Source organism: Capsella rubella, unplaced genomic scaffold (assembly GCF_000375325.1).
Source record: "Capsella rubella cultivar Monte Gargano unplaced genomic scaffold, Caprub1_0 scaffold_7, whole genome shotgun sequence".
In the NCBI taxonomy this organism is placed as follows: Eukaryota; Viridiplantae; Streptophyta; class Magnoliopsida; order Brassicales; family Brassicaceae; genus Capsella; species Capsella rubella.
In genome coordinates this window covers 16059539-16084756 of record NW_006238917.1, presented here as the reverse complement: position 1 = coordinate 16084756, position 25218 = coordinate 16059539, and the positions used below count along the sequence as shown (strand labels likewise).

Sequence of the window (25218 nt, the reverse complement as noted above, 5' to 3'; positions counted from 1 at the left end):
GGTGCTAACCTTAAACATCTATCTTTATGAAAAAAGCGTACCCCATGGTTGAAATAAAAAAATGATAAACTTTCTTACATGCCTAGCACGTGTTTAAACATTTCGAAATAAATATTTACAACAAAAATCATTTTATAGACATCATTGCTAAAATTAATAAAGCATATCTAACGGTTCAAATCCAAAAAGTTTTTTTTATAGAAAGAAAACTTTTACCATTAAAAACTTACTTACATGTCTAGCACGTGTCCGAAAATTACGAGAATTTCTTTGAACACACAAAATTCCTAAAATACCATTCATTATGATTTCAAGATTCTTATTTCTTCCAACTTAGAAATGAAATGACTATTCTATCCTTAAACTACGTGGACTATTACTGTTGAAATCCCAATTTATAAAATTACCCTAATTAGCGAATTTAATTTATTGCACATAAATTTTTGTTTTGTTTTGTTGCATTTTAGTGTTTAATATTACGACCTCAGAAAATCTATGGAAATTTACCAAATTATTCTTTCAATGAAGTAATTTATTGATCTTGCATATTAACATTTATCTTTTAGAATGAAATTTTACATTTTCTCATATTTAGTCAACTTTAAAGAGTGCATTCATTTTCAGTCAATTTTAAGGTGATTCATCTTTGTAGTCTCTCAAGTTCCAGTTTTCCCTTTCTACATTTATATATAGTTGTCAATCAGTGAATTTTATTTTTATCTCTATCATTCCTCTTGTATTTCTGATCTCAAACCAAAATATTTCTTGAGTTCCCTCTTGTATTTCTGATCTCAAACCAAAATATCTCTTGAGTTCATATCTTGAATTCATCGATTTTTCGATTACCTTCAAGTTCGAGTTGCTTTTAAGAATGGGGTTGATGACGAACATCTATGATGATCTCCTCATAAACTCTCACCAATTTCATACTGATGATGCATCTTATCTACAAAAAGAGCATCTCAAATCTCTTGGTGACAGTTTAACTCTTTCTTTTGATATTGGAAGGACTCAACCTTCTGTTTTAAATGTTACTCCTAACATGTATCACCAAAATCTGATTTCATCGGTCCCAAACCAAATCTCTAATCCTCACAATTGTGTTACTCAAAACCATTTATTTCCCATACTTCCTCCAAATGAAATACCCTCAACATATCCATTTATGGGTAACTCTTCCTACTCAAACACCGATGCTTTCGAGGGATTTCAACATAACATAACCGGTGACCTAAAATTCCCAAAGACCTATTACACCCCGTTCCCTGTAACATCTCAAGGTATACCATATGATATGCATGGTTTTCAGGTGAACCCTATGTTGAATGATATTTCTCACAATCAAGGGAATATCACTGGTAATCATGAGCCAACCCTTGTTCATTTCATGGTTGAGTCTCAACAAACTAATGTGTCAGAGCCAGAGGAGAAGGTGATCATCAAAACCGATCAGAAGAAGAAAGGCATCAGTCATAAAGGGCAATGGAATCTTGCTGAGGACAAGTAAGTTTTCATTTTTATTTTATTTTCAGTCTGTTGATGTAAAAAAAAAAAATTGAATTCCATTACTAAAATTCTTAAAAATATATATACCTATATAAATTTATTTTATGACATGGTTATTGTTATTATAATTAATATGTGTGTTGGCCATGTAAATATATATATATATAGGCTGTTACGGAAAATGGTGAAACGTATTGGAACGAGAAGATGGACAGAAATCGCAAAATCGTTCCAAGGACGAGTTGGTAAACAGTGTAGAGAGAGGTGGCACAACCATCTCCGTCCGGACATCCAGGTACTTCTCTTCTATTGATCTTTTCAATTTTATGTATTTGTATATATGAATTGGTAACGACTACAAGTGGTTATATAAGCTAGGTTAATATATATGCACCAAATTATATATAAGTAATGAGTGTTTTGTTAGAAAAATGCTTGGAGTGAAGAAGAAGATCAAATACTGGTTCAAATTCACAAGCAAGTTGGGAACAAATGGACCCAAATCGCGAAGAGACTCCCTGGACGAAGTGAGAATATTGTTAAGAACCATTGGAATGCCACAAAACGTCGGCTACTCTCGATGAAGAACAAGAGAAGTGGTGCCCTCCCCCCTCCCAACAACACCCTTGAAAATTACATATGGTCTACTGCAGTCAACAACTTGAACAGAGGAGCTGTTGCAAACGCTGAAATGGAGAATAACAAACGTGAGAACGTTGCTGATGGGGTGATGATGAATCTGAATCTGGATGCTACAAGGCAGACTGCAGCAACAACCTCGGTTTATGTTCCGGAGAAAACAGTGTATACATGGGGTAATCTGGTTGGTGGAAGGCAGAATCCCGCAACAATGATGATGGATGCGTATGTTCCGGAGAAAACAGCGGTTCCATGGGGTAATGATTTCACAAGAGTTAATGAACCCGTGGATGATGATGATGCTCATGAATGGATGCTCATGAATGGATGCTCATGAATGGTTGGAACTAATTCCCTATGAAGGAGATTGCTCTGCTCAAGATGTTTTCTCATTATCACCCTCATGCTTAAGTCTATCTATCTATCTATCTATGTAGCTACCTATCTATATCTCTTTTTTCTTTTCTTTTTGACTTCTATCTATCTATAATCTATCTATCTATCAATCTATCTAATCTAAATGAAAGACTATTTGTGTTTTACAATACTTCAAACTTATGATTATTTTTTTTGTGTTGTACTAGGATTTTGTTAATTTGCTCCCCTAATCTCATTTGATAGTCCACAAAATGTCCCAAATCATGATTGTGGCGATACTCAACCGTCCTTACTACGACCTCCCCACTCTTCAATTGATTTAATCTGAGAGCCTAAACTCGAATTTCTAGTTATACTAAAATGTTACCAAACGCATATCCAGAAGATGATTAACATAATATATATCAGAAGTTCAAACTGGACTTCAACATAACCACAATCTTATAACATTCCAGAATATTTCTTAACTTGACTACAACGAAACAACTTCTTATTGCTGACTCAAACCTTTTTTATTCCTGATGAAGCAATCACATAAGGATGTGCTTCTTAAGCAGAGGTTGTTGCGGTCTTTCCAGCGATAGCTCCAGCTTCAGTTAACAGCGGAACCAACTTCCCGTCTTTATGCAAGTTTGATGTTGCTACAATGCAATGAAAATCACAAAAATTTGGTTTAGAATAATAAAATTAGAGGTCTGCGACCACAAAAAAAAAAGCAAACAAAAGTTTTGAAGGGAATAATAATTCTAATTTTCTTACCATCACAGCCACCAATGTGGTTTCCTCCTATAAACACATTAGGCACGGTGCGCTGTCCTGTCCATTCTGCAAGAGCTGATTGAATTTGGCTACCATCACCTGTATTAAACAACAGCAATGAATTATTCAAAATAGCACAACCATGCTTGAGTCTGGATTCTTTAGTAAGTATATATACAAATCTGAATAAATGCAATTAGTTACTTCTTTTAAGATTGTTTAAGGGTAAATGATAAGAACGTACATGTTCATGAGATCCCAGAGAAAGCAAACAGTGAAATACTCAATGACCAATTCATGAACAAAAAAACCTTTACTTGAATTAAAAACCTAAACTCCAATCTCTAGAGAAAGCAAATAAATATTCAAAAAGTGCTTAAGGTTGATGAAACTTCTTCGACTCATGGAAGATAAGAACCACACGATCATCAGGTCATAAACTTGGATCGAATCTCCATAGAAAGAAGACAAAATTTCTACAGTGGGTTCATGAAGAAAACCTATACTTGGATCAATGTCATATGCATAGTTCATTGCTTGTAAAAGTCCTTAGGGTGATATGCTTTCTGAAAATCTTGGTGTACACAACCACATGATCATGGGATCTCAAAGAAAACAGAGAAATTTTCGATCATCTTCGTAAACAAAACCTATACTTGGGATCAAAAACATAAACATGAGTCTCCAGCAAAAGTTTCTACGGTTGGATTCATGAACACAATCTAAACTTGGATCAAATAAACTAAACTCAAATCTCAATACACAAGCAATAGAACAATTAGAACTTCCCAAAAACAGAGCAAAAACCTATACTTGAATCAAACAAGACACAGTAAACCAAACAAATTCATAATGAAAAAAGTTGTGAAATTTATTACTTTCAGTGTCGAGCTCAACAGCCTTGAACTTAGCTCCCAACTGTTGCAAAAGCTCCTTCACTCTCACACAGTACGGACAAAAAGTCTTGCTGCAAAATTCCAAAACGAAACCACAGCCACAAAATCAGATTTCTTCCTTTACTACACAAAAGCGTCTAGATACATCCATGGATACTTAATCGTATCAATTCTCCATTGAAAATCCAATTTCACAACACACAATCAAAGCCATATACACAGATTCGAAGGTTCACAAAACAATCAAAACAGAGAAGATCGCGTAAAAAGATTAGAGAACAGAGAAGAAGAGAAAGGGTGACCTGAAAACGACGACTGAGTCACTGTTAACGATCTCCTTAGCCTTCTGCATCGCCATCTTCGTCGAGATTGAGAAATTGTTAAGTTTTTGTTATCGATCTGAGCTTCGAGTGGAGAAGGAAACTAAAAAGTATCAGAGAAGAGAAGCGAATCACTCGGCTTTATAAAAGGCAAACGCAATATGTATGTATTGTATGTATGGATGGATGATAGATATTATTTTGTAGTTGAATCAGTCAAAACGACGTTCAAAATCAAATAGAATAAAACAAAACGGGGGTTTTAAATTATTCGATATTAGCCGTCAATTTTGACACGGAGATTTAATTATTTGATATCAGCCGTCGATTACGAAACGGGAAATTGTGTTTTTTTTTTTTTCACCAAACGATTGTGTTTCCATTTAGATTTCTATATTATTGGGCTTTTATTGGGCCTTCATTCTGTTTTAATTTTCTGAAAGTCTGGCTCATGTAAATTTGAATCTTTTATTTTCGTTTATACAATTGGATCTTTTTTTTTTTTAATTTTTGTATTGTAAAAATAGTTATATAAAAAAAGACTAATAAAATTAATTTTTTGTATTATGATTTGTTTTTATTTTTTATTTTTACTTAAAGAAGCTTTTCTTTTTGTGGCGAGCAAAACCAACATTGTTTTAATAAAATTTACTACTTACACATAAAAATAAAAGATATTGTTATTATATGGTATTGATTTGTTGAATTGTGGACAAAAATATATATATACTGGGGCCTTAAAGGCTTAAAAAACATTTACCACCTTAACAGAACCTACAAAGAGTTTAGATACAAAAATTAAAAATCAAATTTGATTAATCAGTTCTAGTAATGATGGATTACTGTGTTCTTTAGTATGTGTATATCCTCAACGTGAGGTGTAGAGTTCTTAAACCTACATCTGCAAATAGCCAAATACAATTATTTGTGGTCGAGTACATTGATTTGTAGTACTAGAAAAAGATAGTATTTTGTGATGGAATTTATAATTGTTGCACCAATACTTATACATTGGTGTGGTCTCATGAAGTAGTAGACCCATATAATACAGTGACTTGTGAACCTAATTAAAGAAAAAACGTGTATTATTCGTATTTTATGGTGATTATTGTTTGCTAGTAACAGTATACTATATTATATTTTTTTTTTTAATACACTTGAGTACTCCAATGATGATACGTAACGTTGTATACCGATGAGTACGAATCGAGTCAGTAATTGAGGCGAAGATTATTGAATTTAGCCTTACACCCAACCTAACATTACCCCACGTCCCCACCCACTTAACGAGTTAGCCACCGACGCATAAATTAGGACGGCCCATTTAATTTATTTCTGATAACGATACTTCTGATTATTCATGCTTTGTGTATATTCTCTTGATTAAACAGTTCATACACAAATCGTAATAATCTTTAGAATCTTACTTACAACTTTAAAAAAGAAAAAAAAAATGCTTTAAAAGGGTTTATTTTTCCTGAAATTTTCCAATGTCCATTAAATTTGTAAACCCATTAAAATTTTTAAAAAAATCGTACTCAATCAATAATTAAATTTAAGCAGTATGAATGTCTGAAGTCTGATCTATCACTAGTTTTGGACCTTACAAGTTACAACTGTACACGTTTTCACATCGCTATTAAAGGCCAGGATTCTCTATTTATTACGATCAATGTCTTTATCGTTTCTTTGTATCCATTCGTTTATCACATCATTACTTAAATTAAACTCGTTCAAATAGATGTTTCTTAGTTAGTTAAGTGATTATATAGTCACTAAATTTGTATTATGCTATAGCAAGAAACGAAAAAGGACTATGTTTTTATGTTCTGCTTACTACAAATTTATGTGGAGTTTTGGTATATATCATGTTCACTTATTATAATACGACTATTTCGAATTATATAACAAAACGAAATGACAAATAATTAAGCATATGAGAGCCTCTCTGCAAAAACATTAAAAAAAATGTATTGCCTCACAAAAACAATACGGTTTCATTACATCGTCGTTTTATTTTCCTTCTTCTTTTTACCGTTCTTGTATTGCTCCTCCGACGATCAAAGAACCACCGTCTCCGGTCTTTTCTGCGGCGGACGTAGCAAATCCTCGGCGGATCCGAACTACATCCCAACGTTCGTCGAAGATATGCATTCACTCTCTTTAAAACTGACCACACGACGTTTCGCAACTCAATCTTTAAACACAACGCCGTCTATCTACGCAATGATCCAATGCCACGACGATCTCTCACCGTCGGATTGCCAGCTCTGTTACGCGATCGCACGCACGCGCCTCCCTCGTTGTCTCCCTTCCTCCTCCGCAAGAATCTTCCTCGACGGTTGTTTCCTCCGTTACGAGACCTACGAGTTCTACGGCGAATCAGTCTCAGCTACGTCGGATAGTTATTCTTGTAGCAACGACACCGTTTTAGATCAACAGCTCGGGTTCCGCGTTTCCGAGACCGCGGCCCGAGTCGCGGTTAGAAAGGGAGGGTTCGGAGTCGCCGGAGAGAGTGGAGTACACGCGCTTGCTCAGTGTTGGGAGAGTTTGGGTAAGGAAGACTGTAGAGTTTGTTTGGAGAAAGCTGTTAAAGAATTGAAACGGTGCGTTTCGAGGCGTGAAGGTAGAGCTATGAATACAGGGTGTTACCTTAGGTACTCTGATCATAAGTTCTACAATGGTGATGGACATCATAACATTCATGGTAAGACTTGTTAGCATCATAACATTCATGGTAAGACTTGTTAGTTATGTCATATATTATAACATAATGAACCAAACTAATGGAGTGTTTTGGTTTGTTAATTTGTAGTGCGTTTTAACAAAGGAGTCATCGTGGCTATTGTCTTGACAACGTCAGCGTTCGTCTTGCTCATTCTCTTGGCAACGTATGTCATTATGATAAAAGTGTCCAAGACCAAACAAGGTAAACACTTAATTAAATGCGCATGTGATATGTTGAATAATCCATATATAGAAGAAACATTCGTTCTCTAGCTTATAATTATTTGATTTGGCATGTCACACATGTCACATGTCACGTATTCTACTGGCTTTTGATTGATTTATCTCACTAATCTCTGTTCGGGAGCAGAACAAAAAAACCTAGGTCTAATTTCGAGAAAATTCAACAATTCAAAGACGAAGTTCAAGTACGAGACGCTAGAGAAGGCTACTGATTACTTCAACACCAAGAAAAAACTAGGGCAAGGAGGAAACGGCACCGTTTTCTTAGGAACCCTTGCAAATGGCAAGAACGTGGCAGTGAAGAGATTAGTGTTCAACACAAGAGAATGGGTAGAAGAATTCTTCAACGAAGTGAATCTCATTAGTGGAATCCAACATAAAAACCTCGTCAAACTTCTTGGTTGTAGCATTGAAGGACCTGAGAGTCTCTTGGTCTACGAGTACGTTCCTAACAAAAGCCTCGACCACTTTCTCTTTGGTAATAAATTCTCCTTTATAGTCTTGTTGAGAAGAAAAAAGAACATCAAAATGTTTATAAAACAGAGTAGAGTCTAATAAGTCATATGTTTGTGATTTTCAGATGAAAGTAAAAGCAAGGTCTTAAACTGGAGCCAGAGGCTAAACATAATCTTGGGAACAGCAGAGGGACTGGCTTACCTACACGGTGGATCTCCAGTGAGGATTATTCATCGTGACATCAAAACTAGTAATGTTCTTCTAGACGAACAGCTCAATCCCAAGATCGCTGATTTCGGTTTGGTTCGATGTTTTGGTTATGACAAAACTCATCTTAGCACTGGCATCGCTGGAACTCTGTAAGCTACTCAAAAACACTAGAACACAAATGGTTTATATCACTACCGGCTAGGCTCAAGATAAATATTTCAAACTGAGTTATGTCACTTTACAGAGGTTACATGGCTCCAGAGTATATTGTTAGAGGACAGTTAACAGAGAAAGCAGACGTATATAGCTTCGGAGTTCTTGTTCTTGAAATTGCTTGTGGAACAAGAAACAACTCGTTTGTACCAGTAACAGGTCATCTCCTACAACGAGTAAGAATCCCCAACCACCATATTCATTGTTATTAAAGTTTAAGGTTTCTTTGAATTTCCATATCCACCATTATATTGTTTCATTGTCCCTAGGTCTGGAGCCTCTACACACTGAATAGATTGGGTGAAGCTCTCGACTCATGTCTAAAAGATGAGTTGCTTCAAGAACAAGGCAGCAAAGCAGAAGCTTGTAAAGTTCTCCGCGTGGGATTGTTATGCACACAAGCTTCTCCATCACTCAGACCGTCGATGGAAGAAGTCATCCGCATGTTAACCGAGAGAGATCACTTGATTCCAGCTCCAACCAATCCTCCATTCTTGAGGACTAGCCCTCTAACTAAAGACCTAGAGTACAGTAGTACTATATCTCATAGCACCAATAGTACTACGACATGTAACACGATGGTCAAAACGGATCAAGCTTCATATACCTCTTCAGAATCTTCTACTACTCATAGAAGCTAATGACTTTTTTTCCTAGAATATTTCACCGATTTCTTGAGGTAGGTGTACACAAAATTCATCTGAATGCATTACATCGAGCTTTTTTTGGGTGGTAATCTGATTTTATAAGCGGGATATAACCGCGGTAGCACAAATATCAATTTCACAAACTGATTTATAACACTAACACTTTTAACATATCCAACATCTTTTAAACTCCCATTGTTCTCTTCTATATATATATTTTTCCTATTGGAAGAAAAAGAAAAAAAAAAAATCATACCCTGTCACAAGCCATGACACATTCCTTATTGGTTCTTGATCTTGAATTCATAATACAACAAACCCCATCCTATATCAAGAAACATTATAGACAGCCTTCCCGATCTTAGGAACATTCGCCATTTAGGTCACCTAATATAGTACTTATCACAAAACATTATAATCATAAGTTTCTAAATTTTTTTACTAAAATATCATTCTATTACACAAATATGCAACATGGCGTCAATTTGATTTTATGTTTGGGTATAGTAACTATATATATCACATCGTCCAAACTCCAATTTTGCATTTGTTGATTGATATGTTGGGTTATAATAGTGTTCTGTTTTGGATCTTAAAAACACATTAGCAAAATTCAGCCAACCGCAAACGTAAACGGGTATCTACAACTAGGTTACAAAAAAAAACTGAGATAGATGTTTAAAACTGAAGCAATTATAGGTTTTTTATATGCACCGTATATAACATGTGTATATTAATGATATTCAATAAACAGAGACCTAAAGCAAAGAAATATCAATTATCAATTATGATACGAATTACAAACAAGAGACAATGATCAAATGATGGGAGAAAATAAATATGATACTTTTGTAGACTCATACCTGTAAAGTAAAACCAAAGATTTAAGTTAAACAGAGAAGCTTCAAGACTCTCACGAGACTGAGACCAGTGCTACGGGCTTTCAAGTCAAGGCTTTGGATTGAATACGATAATGAGATCATCAGAATGAGCTTTTAGTTAGAAAGCCTCACAAGAAACACATTTCAAAGACTAGGACAAACAGATACACCGTCTAAATACAAGACAGTATAAATCTCTGTTGTTTATTGTAACAGAGAGTGTAATGTCAGAGGAAGAATACAAGATACAAAGCAATTGATATGTAAGAATGTATCGATGATCCTTTGACTTGTATCCATAACTTGAGAGAGTATGTGGCAACCATACGACTAGAAGAAATATGCAGAAAAGCTAACAATGGATGACATAGTTATGAAATACCATAGTAGCAAATTAAGATCAGCCATTAGATTGTTTGCTGTTACATAAACCCCAAAAAAACCAAAACAAAGATGCATTTGATAACACAATTAGCCGATACAACCGATAAAACAAAACAAGAGATCAAAGAGTTCCACTACGAAACCAAAAAAAAAAAGGGCAAATGCATCTTTCAAAACACCAACTAGTGAACTAGTCAAATTTAGAGATTTCAGAACTTACATCGTTCAAAATCTCATTCTTAAGCAAGAAGACTTTAAGCTCATCAGCTTTCAACAACTTATACTTTTCCTCAATCTTCTTCTTCATCTTAACCGGCACCAAGCTCCATTTCCCCATCACAGCTTCTTCATCAGCCACAGGACCATAACTCGTAATCGCACGGATAATAAACGAGTTTCCAAACCATTCAGCATCACCAGCCTTGGAAGAACCATTGTCCAGCTTAATCTTCCTCCTCGTTGACTTCACAACAGCAGTTTTAGTAGAACCGACATAATCACCCAAAACAATCTTCGCTAGCTCAAAACATTTGCGATCATGAGGATCTTTTTTAACAGAACTTTCACCAGCGTCCTTCATTTTCGTAATTTTCTTGAGATACTTACCCTTTAAAGATTTGACTTTGCTACTGAACTGACTGATACTCACTTCGAAACTAATTGAGTTTTTCACAGTTTCGAAATAGCCATTCACGTCTTCTAAAGCAGTCTTACCTGTGCTGCTCCTGTAATCAACCATTCCTTTAAGTAGGAGAATCTCGTCTTCCTCGCTCCAAATTCTCTTAAACAAAGAGTTCTTGTTATTGTTAGTCTCTGTTCCACTCTCGCCCTCTGTCTTAGCACGTTTTGAAGGATTCGCTTCTGTTGCAGCAGCAGCTTCACTTTGTCTCTTCTTCTTTGGGGGAGAAGCAGCAACACGAAGTGGTGTAGCTTGCTCAGGTTCAGCTTCGGAGTCACCACCCTCAGTCTCAGATTCAGACTCTGAATCTGTACTCTCATTTGTTACAGACACAACAGGAGCAGCAGCAGTTTCTGGAACTTTCTTGACTGGTTCGTCTTGTTCTTCTTCTCCTTCAGATCCGGGTTCTTCTTCTTCTTCTTCTTCTTCAGATCCCGATCCTTCTTCCTCCTCCTCCTCCTCCTCTTCGTCGCTGGAAGATTCCGGTGGTGGTGGAATTTTCACCGGCTCAGGCTGCTTCTTGTTCTTAGAAGTTGAAGCGAGTGCGAGTACCGGCGGCTTCTTCACCGGAGATGCGATTTCCGTCGGCTTCTTCTTCATCGGAGATGGATTTTCCGGTGGTTGTTTCGAAGTGGATGCGACTTGTGACTGCTTTTTGGCCGTGGATGAGACTGGCAACGGCTTCTTCGCCGTGGATGGAGTGACCAAAGGCTGTGATTGCTTCTTCTTTGCCATTGGAATTTTGGAAAAAAAAGAGAATTGTGTTTAAGAAGTTTCGGAATAATTTGATGTGAGTGTGTGACGGTAGAGAAGTAAAGAGAGATATAAAAAGGTGAAAAAAATTAATAAAAAGTAATTTTGTGAATGGGTTAATTAACGGTGGCTTTATTATTAATGTTCAAAAGTCCTTTGGAGTTCTTTCTTTTGATTGGCTAGAAACTGCATACATTAATCATTCTAGCCTAGGACGTACTACTGATAATTACTTCTTTTGTTTTACAATTAATAATTACTTTTTATGAGGTTGTTCAATTAATAAATTTTTATAGGGTAAATGAATCGTTTTTGCACACAAAGCAAAAAAAAAAGAGTAAATCAATAGTTTTTTTTTACTTTTTTACTTTGAAATTTTATTCTTGTTATATGTGTTCTATCTTTTTAATATGTAAATCATAATTTTAGATTCAACTTCCAAGAATCTAAAAATGTAAAGCATCAAAACTTTATATTTTACTAGATTCAGATCCGTACGTACGTGCGGGATTGATTTCGAAAACAAAATTTGTTCTTAAATTTTGAAATATATTATGTACGTACGGAATTATGTTTGTAAACATAACTTTCAAGAATGTTATTAACAGTTATAATCTAAATTCGTACCAATTCAATATTTGATTTGTTTTTAAATTAGGTTAAACAAAAAGAACGATATGATTTGGTTTTATTAAAGACAATAACTTAAAAAAATAGTAAAAGAAATGTGGTTTGTCAATTTCGGGACATAAATCTTTTCTCGTGCGTCCTAATATGTTATGTTTTTCCATCCCATAAGCATTTTAACTATTTACCTATTTCAAATTGTATACTTTAATCAAACATATAAGAAAATAGGTCAACGATTTAGACTTACACACAAATGTAGAGTTGTATTTGTAGATATATTTATTCGCTATAGCATTTATAACATGAACTAATATTGGTTTGCTTTCATGAAATTTGTGAATGTCGGATCGACATGATAGCGGATCCAAATTGTATGTTGAACTATGAGCTGTCAAACATAATAATGAAAAAATTGGATAATATTTTATTGTTTCGAATTACCCGCTCCCGTTTTGTACCCATTATTTTCAATAAGATTAGTTTTTTTTTTTTATAAATCACCATTTACATGCTATAAAAAAAATATACTTGAAAATGTTAAAATAATCGTCCCAAAATAGAGATTTAAACGTCCCAAAGTTGACTCTTACCAAATTAGTGAAGTTTTGATAGTTATAATATAACTACCAATTTTTTTCCTTATAAGTGTCAAACCATATATTTTTGAGGTAAACCTAATTACGATTATGGACTATTCTTTAATTGCATTCGTATTCTTTAATTGCATTCGTATTCTTTAATTGCATTCGTATTCTTTAGTGAAGTTTTGATAGTTATAATATAACTACCTTACGTTTTCTTTAATTGCATTCGTATTCTTTTTGTTCCTATAATTAGGTTATTTTTTAAATTAAAAATATCTATATTTTAGGTGATAGTAATTATTATTGTGTGCACATTTGATAAGTAAACATGGTTAATTAATTTATATTTAAACAATTCAAAGTACGGTTAGTACATTTAAAATCGTATCTATAAGATTCAGATTCTGAAGTTTTGTATTGCTAAATATAAGATCTCAAATATGGTTAGTATATTACTGATTGAGCTGTTATATAGTATGTGCTAATTGATGGAGATTACAATTTTTAAGAGAAAATTTGGAAAACTCCTCTTTTTCAAGTTTACCTTTGAAAAGTAACCTCTGTATTCTTTTTATTTTTAAAATTATTTTTCAGATATACAAAATTACTAAAATGGTCTTACTGAAATTTAATGAAAGTTGAAAAAGATACAATTAAGCAAAAGTACAATCCTTATTTTTATTTATTTTCTTTCAAAAACAGCCTAGAATTCTGAACATGTAATATTGTTATATATATTTTCAGAATCTATCAATTTCTACGTAAATTCTTTTATAAACATACTAGATTTGGACCCGCACGTACGTGCGGGATTGATTTCAAAAACAAAATTTGTTATAAAATTTTCAAATATATTATGTACGTACGGGATTATGTTTGTAAACGTAACTTTTAGGAATGTTATTAACATTTATATTCTAAACCAGTATCAAGTCACTATTTGATTTTTTTTTTTAAATTAGGTTAAACAAAAACAACGATACGATTTAGTTTTATTAAAGACAGTTGTACTTGTACCTTAAAAAATAGTAAAAATAGTAAAACAATTGTAGTTGTACTTGTAGGCTGTATATAATGCTTTTAATTGTATATACTATGATCACTTTATACAAAATGCTTCCCTTTTAATAGTATAGATGGTAGTATAAGAAAAAACAATCTACGTAATAAGGTCAAAGTGTATAAACATAATCATAACAACAAACATACGCATGTTTTCACTCACAAAGAAATCTCTATGAAAAAAATTTATACGAAAAAGTATTTCATAAAAATTGTAGAATAAGATTAAAAAATCAACGTAGTCATGAAGGAACACAATTGATTCGTAACAAAGTCACGCATAAACATAATAATATAGTTAACCCTTTAACAAAAAAAACATAATAATATAGTTGAATTGTGAAATTGTTTGGCTTTATATAAATTTAATAAATATTAAACTATAGATTTGAATTCTAAGATTTAGTATTTTTTAATAATCTATAATTATCTTAGAAAAATATAATAACAATATATATATATATATATTCCTATTTAGTTTATTTTATCCTTTAAATTTTGTATTTTATAAATGAGAAATGAAGCATTTAAATTAAATCAGGTCAGAATTTTTTTGGTAAAAAAATCAGGACAGAATTGTTTTTCTATATATTTAGAAAAATGTATTTTTTTTTTAATAGGGTAGGTGTAGTTTTCAAAACAAAACTTTAAAACATGGTAGTTTTCAAAATCACCCTTTTTTAATAGATTTTTTTTATATTGATTATTTTTTGCAAGAAATTAGTTGGGAAGATCCAAAAGAGAAGATTTTAACAATTTAAAGATCCAACTTTTTAAAAACAATATTGAATAGATATGTTTTTAAGTGTGTATGACTACAAATTTGGGTTTACATAAAATCTAATTAGTTTTTAAGATTATATAATTTTTAAATTTACATAAAATATAATCTATCACAACATTTTTGCAGCAACATATGAATTTTTTTTGGAGTTCTAACTTATTTACAGACAATGCCACTGATAATTGTTTTATAAAATTAAATCATTCAATATTAATTCTCACAATATTTTCGGGTATTTTCATAAATTTTTCAAATTGATTACGAGTTTCCTTAATTAACTCTACCTAAATCCCTTATTAATCGCATATTATTTTCTATATATGTTTCCGAAAATAAAGTGAAAATAAAAAATCAGTCATTAAATTATACCTTAACAATTATCCTACAATTAAGGTAAGCTAGCTAATCTAAGATTCCATAACACCTATATTAAATAAATCAATATGTTTTCTATAAATATTTTTAGATCATTTCGATTTTTTATTTTTTTATTTTTATTTTTTTTAGATAATATACTTGCTTAGAAAAATATTTCTACGTAATGACAAAAAAAAAAAAAATATTTCTACGATCTATCACCCTTAATTATCCCTAACATCTTCTTATCTATACTATTAAAATGGAAGCATTTTGAATAAAGTAATCATAGTTTATACATTAAAAAAAAGTAAAACAAAACCAATGTGATTATAAAAACAATTTATGAAAACTAATAATATTAAATGAAACCTTCATCGACGATAATTTTTGTGTTATGCTAGAATATAGTTAACAATTTGTTTTTTACTTCAAATCCCTTAATTATAGAAACAATTATATCACAATTTAAACTCATAAAAATTAATTAATCATCATCAACGAAAATTTTGCTAGAGATGATTAAATAATATAATCACTCTTAAAAATATATTCCTAATATATAGCAAACAATTTATTCATTAATTTAGATTCATTAAATCACGATTAAATTTTTTAACTAAACAAAAAAATCATACCTAACAATTTCGAAATTCAAAACTATAATAAATATTAATAACTAAATTTAAATAATTTGTTCATTACTTGAAATCCCTTAATTATAGAAACAATTATATAACAAATTAAACTCATAAAATTTAATTAATCATCATCAACGAAAATTTTGCTAGAGATGATTAAATAATATAGTCACTCTCAAATCGATGGAAATTTTAGAGTTATGCTAAAATATAGCAAACAATTTCTTCATTACTTCAACCATTAATTTTTTCTTAAACAAAAAAATCGTACTCAACAATTTCGAAACTATATCAAACATTAAAAACTAAATATATGAAAATAATAAATACTAAGAATATTCTAAGTTCAGTTAGTATTAGTATTAATATAAATACTAGAAGAATCCATCGTTGAATTATAATCCTCCCAAAATATTATTAGCGATAAACACATTATTTCTATCAAAAAATGGCAAAAACTAATGGTATCACAAGTCTTGCTCTGATCAAACCTTTCAAAACAACATGGAAGGTGCAAGCTAAGATTGTACACTCTTGTAGGCAGTACACTTCTTATTATGGGGAAACCATTGAGATGATTTTTGCAGATCTGGAGGTCTGAATATATATAGTTTCATATTTTATTTGTTATTTCTATATATGTTTTCATTTTTATACTAACTAAATACTATCATTGTGCAGGGAACACTGATCCATGCAACTGTTAATAAGCAACAAGTGAATAAGTTTCACAGAATGATAGTGTCAGGAGAGTGGAAGACTTTTGAGAATTTTCAGCTCACTAAATCGATGGGGAGAAATAGAGCAACTAAACATGCCTTCAAGATGACCTTCACTAACACGACGGTCATAGGCCGCTCACCTATCCTATCCGATGACATGTTTCTCGACTTGGTTGACTTTGGAAACATCCTCGATGAGAATGGTCTCAATGAGAACATTTTAATTGGTGAGAATTTTTAACCATGAAACAATCTTGTGATATTACAGCTTTCTAAACTATGTTTATGAATTCGGTTTGTCATTTATGTATGTGCGGATATTAATGGTTCTTTGCATATGAAAATATGACAGATGTGTTAGGACAGGTCGTGAGCGTTGGAGCTATGAAAACTCATGATCAAAATGGCAAAATATCGAAACGGTTGGAAATAGAACTTAGAGACACAAGGTAATTGTTTCAATGATGGATATTTTCTTTTGTACATTCGGTTTATTGGTCTCTAATAATTTTGTCAATTCAAAAATATGCAGTGATAACCGTTTGTCCTGTACTTTGTGGGGGAGATTTGCTGAAAACATGTGGGATGAATGTGAAAAGGCAGAAGGTAGCCCAGTTAATTGCTTGATTCGTCTTGCAAAGATAAACATGTTCAATGGTTAGTCACAAATAAAATATTTTCAGCAATTAGCTAAACAATGTTTTCAGACCTTCCCACACAAACGTTTGTATTTTTATTTTTTTTTAGGTCAAAGATTGATCTCAAATGCTTACGACATGTCTTTACTTCTGATTAATCCTGACATTCCTGAGATTGTCGACTTTGTTTCCAAGTAAGCTCTTACTTAAAATAGTATAGATAATTGAGAATCGATAAACTATTGGTATATGCCAAGATTTGTGGTGTTAGGTTAGAACGTATATGTTTGTAACCTATACTATTTTAACACATACGTTTGTAATATACTATTTTAAAGCTTATAAATCTTTTGTTGGTAAACATTTATAAAACTGTTAAATCGTAATTGCTTATTATTAAGGGAAAATTGGAAAAAGGGACATATTTTCAAACTTTTGTCCATATATACATTTTTTTGGAAATTGTCAATCTTGACTACACTACCCCTACTAACATATAAATAAAACTTTTTAAGGGTTTTTTAAAGTTGAAAATTATCAAATAGTGTAAATAAGTCATTATAAATTATATTTGAAGAAAATACTTTTGAATTCTTTTGAAAAATAATAGTTTTTCACATAGATGATTTTTGTTCTGAAAAGTTTAGAAAACATTTTCTTATTTCTAAAAAATTTAGATTACGTATTCTTATGTTCTGAAACATTTAGATTATCCATTCTACCATTTTGTACATGTTCTACGAATTTTAGAACTGAAAACATGTTGCAAAAGTTTCAGAATACGAAATTTTGTATCTTCTACGAAATTCAGAATACATATTCTAAAATAATTCTATGTTCTGCAAAATTCAAAATATGTATCCTACGATTTACTACATGTTCTGAAAAATGTAGAATATATATCCTAAAATATTTTTCAATATATATTCTGAAAAATATTCAGTTAAATAAGTATGGAAACAAAATCGGATAATTAGGAAAGTCAATAAATTAGTTTAATAAATTAGGACAGTTTAATAAAACCAAAAATATATTCTCATTTGTATAACCAATCGAATAATGTCCATTTGTACAACCGGAGTGGATCACATATATATTACCTAAGAAAAAATTCAAATTTTATAAATCTTTGAAAATGAAAATAATCCGATTTTCAGGATTAAAATTTATCAAAAATATTGGTGATATGTAGATTTTAATCACTTGAAATAAAATGTATCAAAAACTCCCTTTACACTATAAAATAAGATTCAAACTGAGTGATAATTTAGGACTTGATCTTGACAGTGACTAAAACAGACCGGTCAAATTGGTTTGTTTAAACGTTGCCCTCATGCCCACCTTGAAACGCAACTGGATCTTACTTTTACAATTTAGATTACATGTAACAGAAGTTTTTAGTCAAGATATCTCTAGTGTATGGTATTAACATGTGTTGCATGAAAAAAAAAACATGTGTGGCATGCTAGTCAAATAAAAGTATATTTATGTTAGGTTGTTGTTGTGGCATACAAGTTCTTGTATAATTAAATGTAGATGTCTAGGACTTTGCACCGAATTCATAGTAAAAGTACAAACATATTTTTCAAAATGCTACTATTTCCTAGGATATATTATCATTTTTTTACTTTTGATTGGTAAAGAAATACGGTTTGTAATTGTCAAAGAAAAAAAAAGCATAAAAGGATTTTCTCTTATATATATATATATATATATATATATATATATATATATATATATATTTGTTTTATATTCTCTTATTTATATATGCTGCTCGATGGGGGAGGTCGACTCCGGCAAGGTGAACCTAAGCCACTGTCAATGGTTCCTAGATCTACTCCCTGCTGTCTTCAATCTCACGGCAGCCTGAAATTTTTTCGACAACGATAGCTCAGTTTTTTCCTCTTCCTCAAAGTTACTCTACGGTGGCGAAGAGGCAAACGGATCGTTGATCACCTTCTCTGTTCGACCCACGGCGTCCAGGCGCACTGGAAGACCTACTCTGGTGTGAATCTGCAGGTTTGGACGGCGGCTACGGCGAGTTCTTCGTTTGTAGATTAGGTTTTGCAGTAACTGGTTAATTTCGGTTCTGTGAAGCCGGATTGGTTTTGTTTTTCGATTGATTTAGTTTGGTTGATGTTATGGATTGGGCCATATTGGGTTATTAGATGGGATATTCCGGAAATATGTGTAAACCCATTAGACATAAGTTTTTAAATTGCAAACCCTTTTACAAAAAAAGTTATAAAAACGATGGAAATATCAAGCAAGTAATGTTATGAAAATACTCTATATTTTTATAACAAGGTTTTAAAATAATAACCTTTAAATTTTAACCTAATATAGTCATTAAAATTAAACCATAGAACTTGCATTTTTGTAAATCATGACATCTAAAAGCTGAATACTAAAACCTAGTAAATAATTTAACACGAATGCAAATCCCTCAAACATAAAATTTCAACCACAAAATTTAAAACTTTGTTTTTCTTACATTGAAAATTAGAACTTTTTGTTTTTGCTTCTCCAATTATCTCTTTAATCAGGTAGGTACAGCTACTTGTTTATGGTTGAATTTTAAAACAAATAAAAAGTGTAAACTTAATAAAATCTGTTTTATGTTTAGTCGGTGCAAGAAATAGAAAGGTAACTGCTTCACACGACCGTTGGATTACTTTCGTCATACGTTTCAAAAATTAAGCGTTGGCTTTGTGTTAACAACTCCACGTGCAGAGTTCTCTCGTAACACAAAGACTGTTATCCAAACTAACATTACATGACCTAATCTTTTTGGTCGGTTTGTAAAAGAGACAAGAAATACGGAATTAGAGATAGTACGTGGCCTCCTAATCACCCTTAATTTTGGATAATGACTTTTTGAATGTTCTTCTTGCTTAATGCTCTCTGGAGTGCCAACAAAATCAAATCATTTATACAAGTCAGTCACCACTCACCAACATCTTTTGCACACGAAGAAGGTCTTAACAAATAAAACAATAACAAACCAGTCTCATTTCATCTTGAACGAGACGATGAAGGATTCGAAAGAGACATAAGAAATTAAGTTTAGACGTTGGAGATGTAGGTAGTATAAATTAATTTCCACGTTTACTCTAATGTTGATCTATATTAATATTCACCATAAATAAATTCTACTAGTAGTTTTAATATGGTCAAAATCAATTCCACAATTAGAAGATTAGTTTTTAAGGCTTGAATTCTTCAACATGCGTATTCTAAAATACGTGGATGTATAGTTTAATCTAGTTGTCATTAGACCGACACACAATCAAATCCTAAACCAATATTTGTTATTGACTTAAACGTTATTTCATGTTTTTAATATATATTATATTTATCGCATAATTATACAAACGCATCGTCTGTTGTTATAACGAAAATGTAATCAACATCTTAAATCGAAAAAATCTAAACTAAAAATCTTTAACCAAAAATAAACATAACGACCATGGATGGTATAGTGACATTTTCAAGTCCACCAAAAATCATAATCGAACCCTTTCTTCTATGATATAGTTCATTAATGAATTTAATAACAGGTCTATTGCGAAATCAAATATCAAAAAGTCTCAAAAATAGTTTCGTCTTTTTTTTTGGTATACAAAAGGAACGTGACGTTATCAGTCAATCAGACTAATGCCTATATTGAAAACATTAAACATCCGAATCAATTAGATTATATAGACAGTTTAGGAATTGTCACATTTCTTCTTTCTCTAATTTCCCATATCAAAAATTGAAATGAATGAAACTTAACAAGTTTTGAGTGAATATTTATAAACTAAATATTTTGAGTTATTTTCATTGGTCGATTCGTGAAAGTTACATTTGTCGGTAGGTCAATTAAAGGCGCAATTATGATGCAAATAAAAACTTTATAAAACAAATGTTAAGAGAGCCGTGTGACTAGAACCATCTATACAATATTTTATTTCTCTTCGTATTAAATCAACAACGACCAAATCTAATGGTCACAAATCAACTCTGTCCCACGTAAAGATTTAGAAAGAATCAAAAATAATGAAAACAAACATATGAAAAAGGTAAATAAATCAGTAAAATACGAAAAAAATACAAGAAAAAAAGAAAGAAGAAGATTTCACTTTCTCACACATTCCATGGTCGACATATAAATCTATGACTCTATAAGTACAACGAACATTTCATTCAATCCATAATCTTATCGTATAATCAAAATTTGGAAAGTGTTAAGATTCTTATAGTCTCTATAAATTATACTTCCTTCACCACCACATCCATCTTAACCTTAAACATCTCTTGTCCGAAACATTACAACTTCGTCGGGCAAAATGGCTCCACCGAGTTTGATCAAGTCCGGTACCAACGGTGTTGACTTTACCGGAAAGCCTCTTTTCCGGTTAGAAGATTCCAATCTCTTAGCCAATGGTCACGTCGTTTTAACCGATGTTCCGGCTAACGTCACGCTCACCGCTTCACCTTACTTAACCGACAAAGACGGTGTGCCTCTCGACGTCTCCGCAGGTTCTTTCGTCGGGTTTAAACTCGACGGTGAGCCTAAAAGCCGCCACGTGGCATCCATCGGTAAACTCAAGAACATTCGTTTCATGAGCATATTCCGTTTCAAGGTTTGGTGGACTACTCATTGGGTCGGGTCAAACGGACGGGACATCGAGAACGAGACTCAGATCATCATTCTTGAAAACTCCGGGTCGGGTACTGGATCCGGATCCGGGTCGGGTCGTCCTTACGTTCTCTTGCTGCCTCTCCTTGAAGGCTCCTTCCGTTCGTCTTTCCAACCCGGTGAAAACGATGACGTGGCGGTCTGTGTCGAATCCGGGTCGACCCAAGTAACCGGGTCGGAGTTTCGTCAGATGGTGTACGTCCACGCCGGAGATGACCCGTTCAAGCTAGTGAAAGACGCGATGAAAGTGATTAGGGTTCATATGAATACGTTCAAGCTTCTTGATGAGAAATCGCCGCCGGGAATCGTCGATAAGTTCGGGTGGTGCACTTGGGACGCTTTTTACTTGACGGTGAACCCTGACGGCGTTCATAAAGGTGTTAAGTGTTTAGTCGACGGTGGTTGTCCGCCGGGATTGGTTCTTATCGACGACGGTTGGCAATCGATTGGACATGATTCCGATGGTATTGATGTCGAAGGGATGAATATTACCGTCGCCGGTGAACAAATGCCTTGCAGGTTGGTTTATTCCGGTTTACCACTCTATTTTTTCGATTGTTTAAGCGGTTAAGTTTGGTTTACTAAGTCTTATGTTAATCCCATATGATTATTGATCCCTTCCTGGTTTAATCAAGTATAACTATGCTTAAACCGGATTGGTTTGAATTTAAGTCACAGTAAGTTGTTATAACTGAGATTTTGTATTGGCTTAATCTAACCGGGTTATTGAACCGTAATTATGGTTTTGGTTGTTGTAATACTCACACCGGTTTGATTTAATTTTACAGGCTTCTGAAGTTTGAAGAGAACCACAAATTCAAAGACTACGTGTCTCCGAAAGATCAAAACGACGTCGGGATGAAAGCTTTCGTCAGAGATCTGAAAGAAGAATTCTCCACCGTTGATTACATCTACGTCTGGCACGCGCTTTGTGGGTACTGGGGAGGTCTCCGTCCTGAAGCTCCGACTCTGCCGCCGTCAACTATCATCCGGCCAGAGCTTTCGCCGGGACTTAAACTCACGATGGAAGATCTCGCCGTCGACAAGATCATCGAGACCGGTATCGGACTTTGTTCGCCGGAATTGGCGAAAGAGTTCTACGAAGGTCTTCACTCTCATCTTCAAAACGCCGGTATTGACGGCGTTAAAGTTGATGTCATCCACGTAAGTTTGCCGTCCGAGTTAACGGATTATTTTGTCGTTTTCCGTATCGTCGTTAAATATTTGACACGTGGCTTTTGATTTTAACTACAGATATTGGAGATGTTGTGTGAGAAATATGGCGGGAGAGTTGACATGGCCAAAGCTTACTTCAAGGCGTTGACGTCGTCAGTGAATAAGCATTTTAACGGTAACGGCGTTATTGCAAGTATGGAGCATTGTAATGACTTCATGTTCCTTGGAACTGAAGCCATCGCTCTTGGTCGTGTCGGTAAGTCTTCTACTTCTATTTTTTTAATCTATAAAGATATTAGACTATTTATCATAAATTAATGATTTATTTGATTAGGTGATGACTTTTGGTGTACTGATCCATCGGGAGATCCAAACGGTACGTTTTGGCTACAAGGATGTCACATGGTCCATTGTGCATACAACAGTCTCTGGATGGGAAATTTCATTCAGCCTGATTGGGACATGTTTCAGTCCACGCACCCTTGTGCTGAGTTCCATGCTGCTTCTCGTGCCATTTCGGGCGGGCCTATTTACATCAGTGATTGTGTTGGACAGCATGATTTTGATCTCTTGAAACGTCTGGTTTTGCCCAACGGTTCGATTTTGAGGTGTGAGTACTATGCTCTTCCGACTCGTGATCGTCTCTTTGATGATCCTCTTCATGATGGCAAAACCATGCTCAAGATTTGGAACTTGAACAAGGTAAACAATAAGTTCTTTTCATAAGCTCTTAATTGACTGTTATTGGGCTCTTTTGAAACCCTAATTAGCATGATTTAAGGGTTAAGCAAGTAGGATCCATTAGAACCTCCATAATGAGATAACCTTGATTTTAGCAGATAAATATAGTTTGGTCTTTGCAGATAATATAATCTTGGCTGACTCTGACAATTATAGGGGCTTTTGGGTCTATTTGTAGCTAATCAAACCTCTTTTATGGCTCAAGTTGTTATTAAATAGTCTGGTTAGAGATGAAGCAAGTGTAGCCCATTTTAAAGCTTGTATATGAGAACTTATTGGACTGTAGTTGTTGGATTAATTATGAAATTTCAATGGTTCTTTTGAGTTTCATATGATTTGACTCGTTCTTGATTCACAAGTTTGTGTTTGTTCATTACAATCTTGTTTCTTGATCTGTTTTTTTTTTTTCGTCCACAACAGTATACTGGAATTATCGGAGCATTTAACTGTCAAGGAGGAGGATGGTGCAGAGAAACCAGACGCAACCAGTGTTTTTCTGAATATGTTAACACGCTAACAGCCACAACAAGACCTAGTGACGTTGAATGGAACAGTGGAAAGAACCCAATCTCCATTGCAAACGTTGAAGAGTTTGCTTTGTTCTTGTCTCAATCCAAGAAGCTTGTATTGTCTGGACCAAACGACGACCTGGAGCTCACTTTAGAGCCGTTCAAGTTTGAGCTGATCACTGTCTCCCCTGTTGTGACCATTGAAGGTAACTCAGTCCGGTTTGCTCCGATTGGACTGGTTAACATGCTAAACACAAGCGGTGCGATCAGTTCTCTGGTGTACCGTGATGAATCCGTTGAGGTCGGAGTTTTTGGTGCTGGGGAGTTTAGGGTTTACGCATCGAGAAAACCTGTGAGCTGCTTGATTGATGGTGGAGTTGTTGAGTTTGGTTATGAAGACTCAATGGTGATGGTGCAAGTGCCTTGGTCTGGTCCAGAGGGTTTGTCTTCTATTGAGTACGTGTTTTAGAGAAGTTGAAGGTTTCCTTTTATTTGTTTTCCTTCTAAACTCCGTGCCGTTCGTTGAGTTTTCACAACAACTCCGAGCCGTTTTTTTTACATGGTTTCTGAGAGTGAACAATTTATGTTGGCTTTTTAAGTGATGATTTTTTTTTTTTCATTGGTTGAATTTGCATTGCCACTAGTATTCTCATATTTATTTATGAAATATAATATTTGGTTTTAGCTTTTTAAGTTTTGCTTCATTTCAATGCAAATATGCATAACATTGACCAAGACTTTAAATTGTATGTTTGGTCAGTTGATAGCTTGTTTACAACAAAAACGCATAATATTGACCAAGGCTTAGAAATTGGCCCAATAGAGAAAGAACAAGCCTAAAAAAGCCCAAAAAAAATTGGGTTAGATCCACCACGAGGGTGGAAAGCCTTAACCGGATGTGTTCAAAGACCCGAAGGTCAAATCCCGTCTCTGTCAGAGGAGATGCCAACCATCTCTCCTTTCTACGAACACAAAGCTCATCACTCATGTCTCAATATA

The 25218-nt window shown here is 33.5% G+C and overlaps 6 protein-coding genes and 1 non-coding gene across 7 annotated transcripts; 4 read left to right on the top strand and 3 right to left on the bottom strand.

Moving 5' to 3' along the window:
- Window positions 1–635: 635 nt before the first annotated feature.
- On the top strand, window positions 636–2709 carry LOC17878603 (transcription factor MYB115). The gene is made up of 3 exons (XM_006285900.2): window positions 636–1503; window positions 1675–1801; window positions 1934–2709. Exons 1-3 carry the CDS (start codon window positions 872–874, stop codon window positions 2480–2482), a joined length of 1308 nt encoding a protein of 435 aa, XP_006285962.2. The 5' UTR covers window positions 636–871; the 3' UTR covers window positions 2483–2709.
- A 189-nt stretch (window positions 2710–2898) lies between these two features.
- LOC17880957 (glutaredoxin-C2) lies at window positions 2899–4660 on the bottom strand. Its single transcript, XM_006284736.2, has 4 exons — window positions 4481–4660; window positions 4161–4249; window positions 3283–3381; window positions 2899–3164 (listed from the first exon to the last, which is right to left on the bottom strand). The coding sequence occupies exons 1-4, from the start codon at window positions 4534–4536 to the stop codon at window positions 3073–3075; spliced, it is 336 nt and encodes a 111-aa protein (XP_006284798.1). The 5' UTR covers window positions 4537–4660; the 3' UTR covers window positions 2899–3072.
- A 1660-nt stretch (window positions 4661–6320) lies between these two features.
- Window positions 6321–9176, top strand: LOC17878609 (cysteine-rich receptor-like protein kinase 42). The gene is made up of 6 exons (XM_006283232.2): window positions 6321–7205; window positions 7314–7427; window positions 7596–7946; window positions 8049–8283; window positions 8379–8523; window positions 8617–9176. Exons 1-6 carry the CDS (start codon window positions 6467–6469, stop codon window positions 8986–8988), a joined length of 1956 nt encoding a protein of 651 aa, XP_006283294.1. The 5' UTR covers window positions 6321–6466; the 3' UTR covers window positions 8989–9176.
- Window positions 9177–10449: 1273 nt separating this feature from the next.
- LOC17878073 (probable transcription factor At4g00610) lies at window positions 10450–11673 on the bottom strand. The gene is made up of 2 exons (XM_023778580.1): window positions 11443–11673; window positions 10450–11253 (listed from the first exon to the last, which is right to left on the bottom strand). Exons 1-2 carry the CDS (start codon window positions 11671–11673, stop codon window positions 10450–10452), a joined length of 1035 nt encoding a protein of 344 aa, XP_023634348.1.
- A 4524-nt stretch (window positions 11674–16197) lies between these two features.
- Window positions 16198–17307, top strand: LOC17878243 (replication protein A 70 kDa DNA-binding subunit C). The gene is made up of 5 exons (XM_023778579.1): window positions 16198–16344; window positions 16431–16698; window positions 16824–16920; window positions 17004–17128; window positions 17219–17307. Exons 1-5 carry the CDS (start codon window positions 16198–16200, stop codon window positions 17305–17307), a joined length of 726 nt encoding a protein of 241 aa, XP_023634347.1.
- Window positions 17308–21321: 4014 nt separating this feature from the next.
- LOC17880601 (probable galactinol--sucrose galactosyltransferase 5) lies at window positions 21322–24912 on the top strand. Its single transcript, XM_006283090.2, has 5 exons — window positions 21322–22312; window positions 22582–22957; window positions 23048–23225; window positions 23304–23671; window positions 24131–24912. The coding sequence occupies exons 1-5, from the start codon at window positions 21441–21443 to the stop codon at window positions 24686–24688; spliced, it is 2352 nt and encodes a 783-aa protein (XP_006283152.1). The 5' UTR covers window positions 21322–21440; the 3' UTR covers window positions 24689–24912.
- Window positions 24913–25068: 156 nt separating this feature from the next.
- On the bottom strand, window positions 25069–25191 carry LOC111829772. Its single transcript, XR_002833129.1, has one exon. It is a non-coding gene; the product is annotated as a U6atac minor spliceosomal RNA (small nuclear RNA).
- Window positions 25192–25218: the final 27 nt, after the last annotated feature.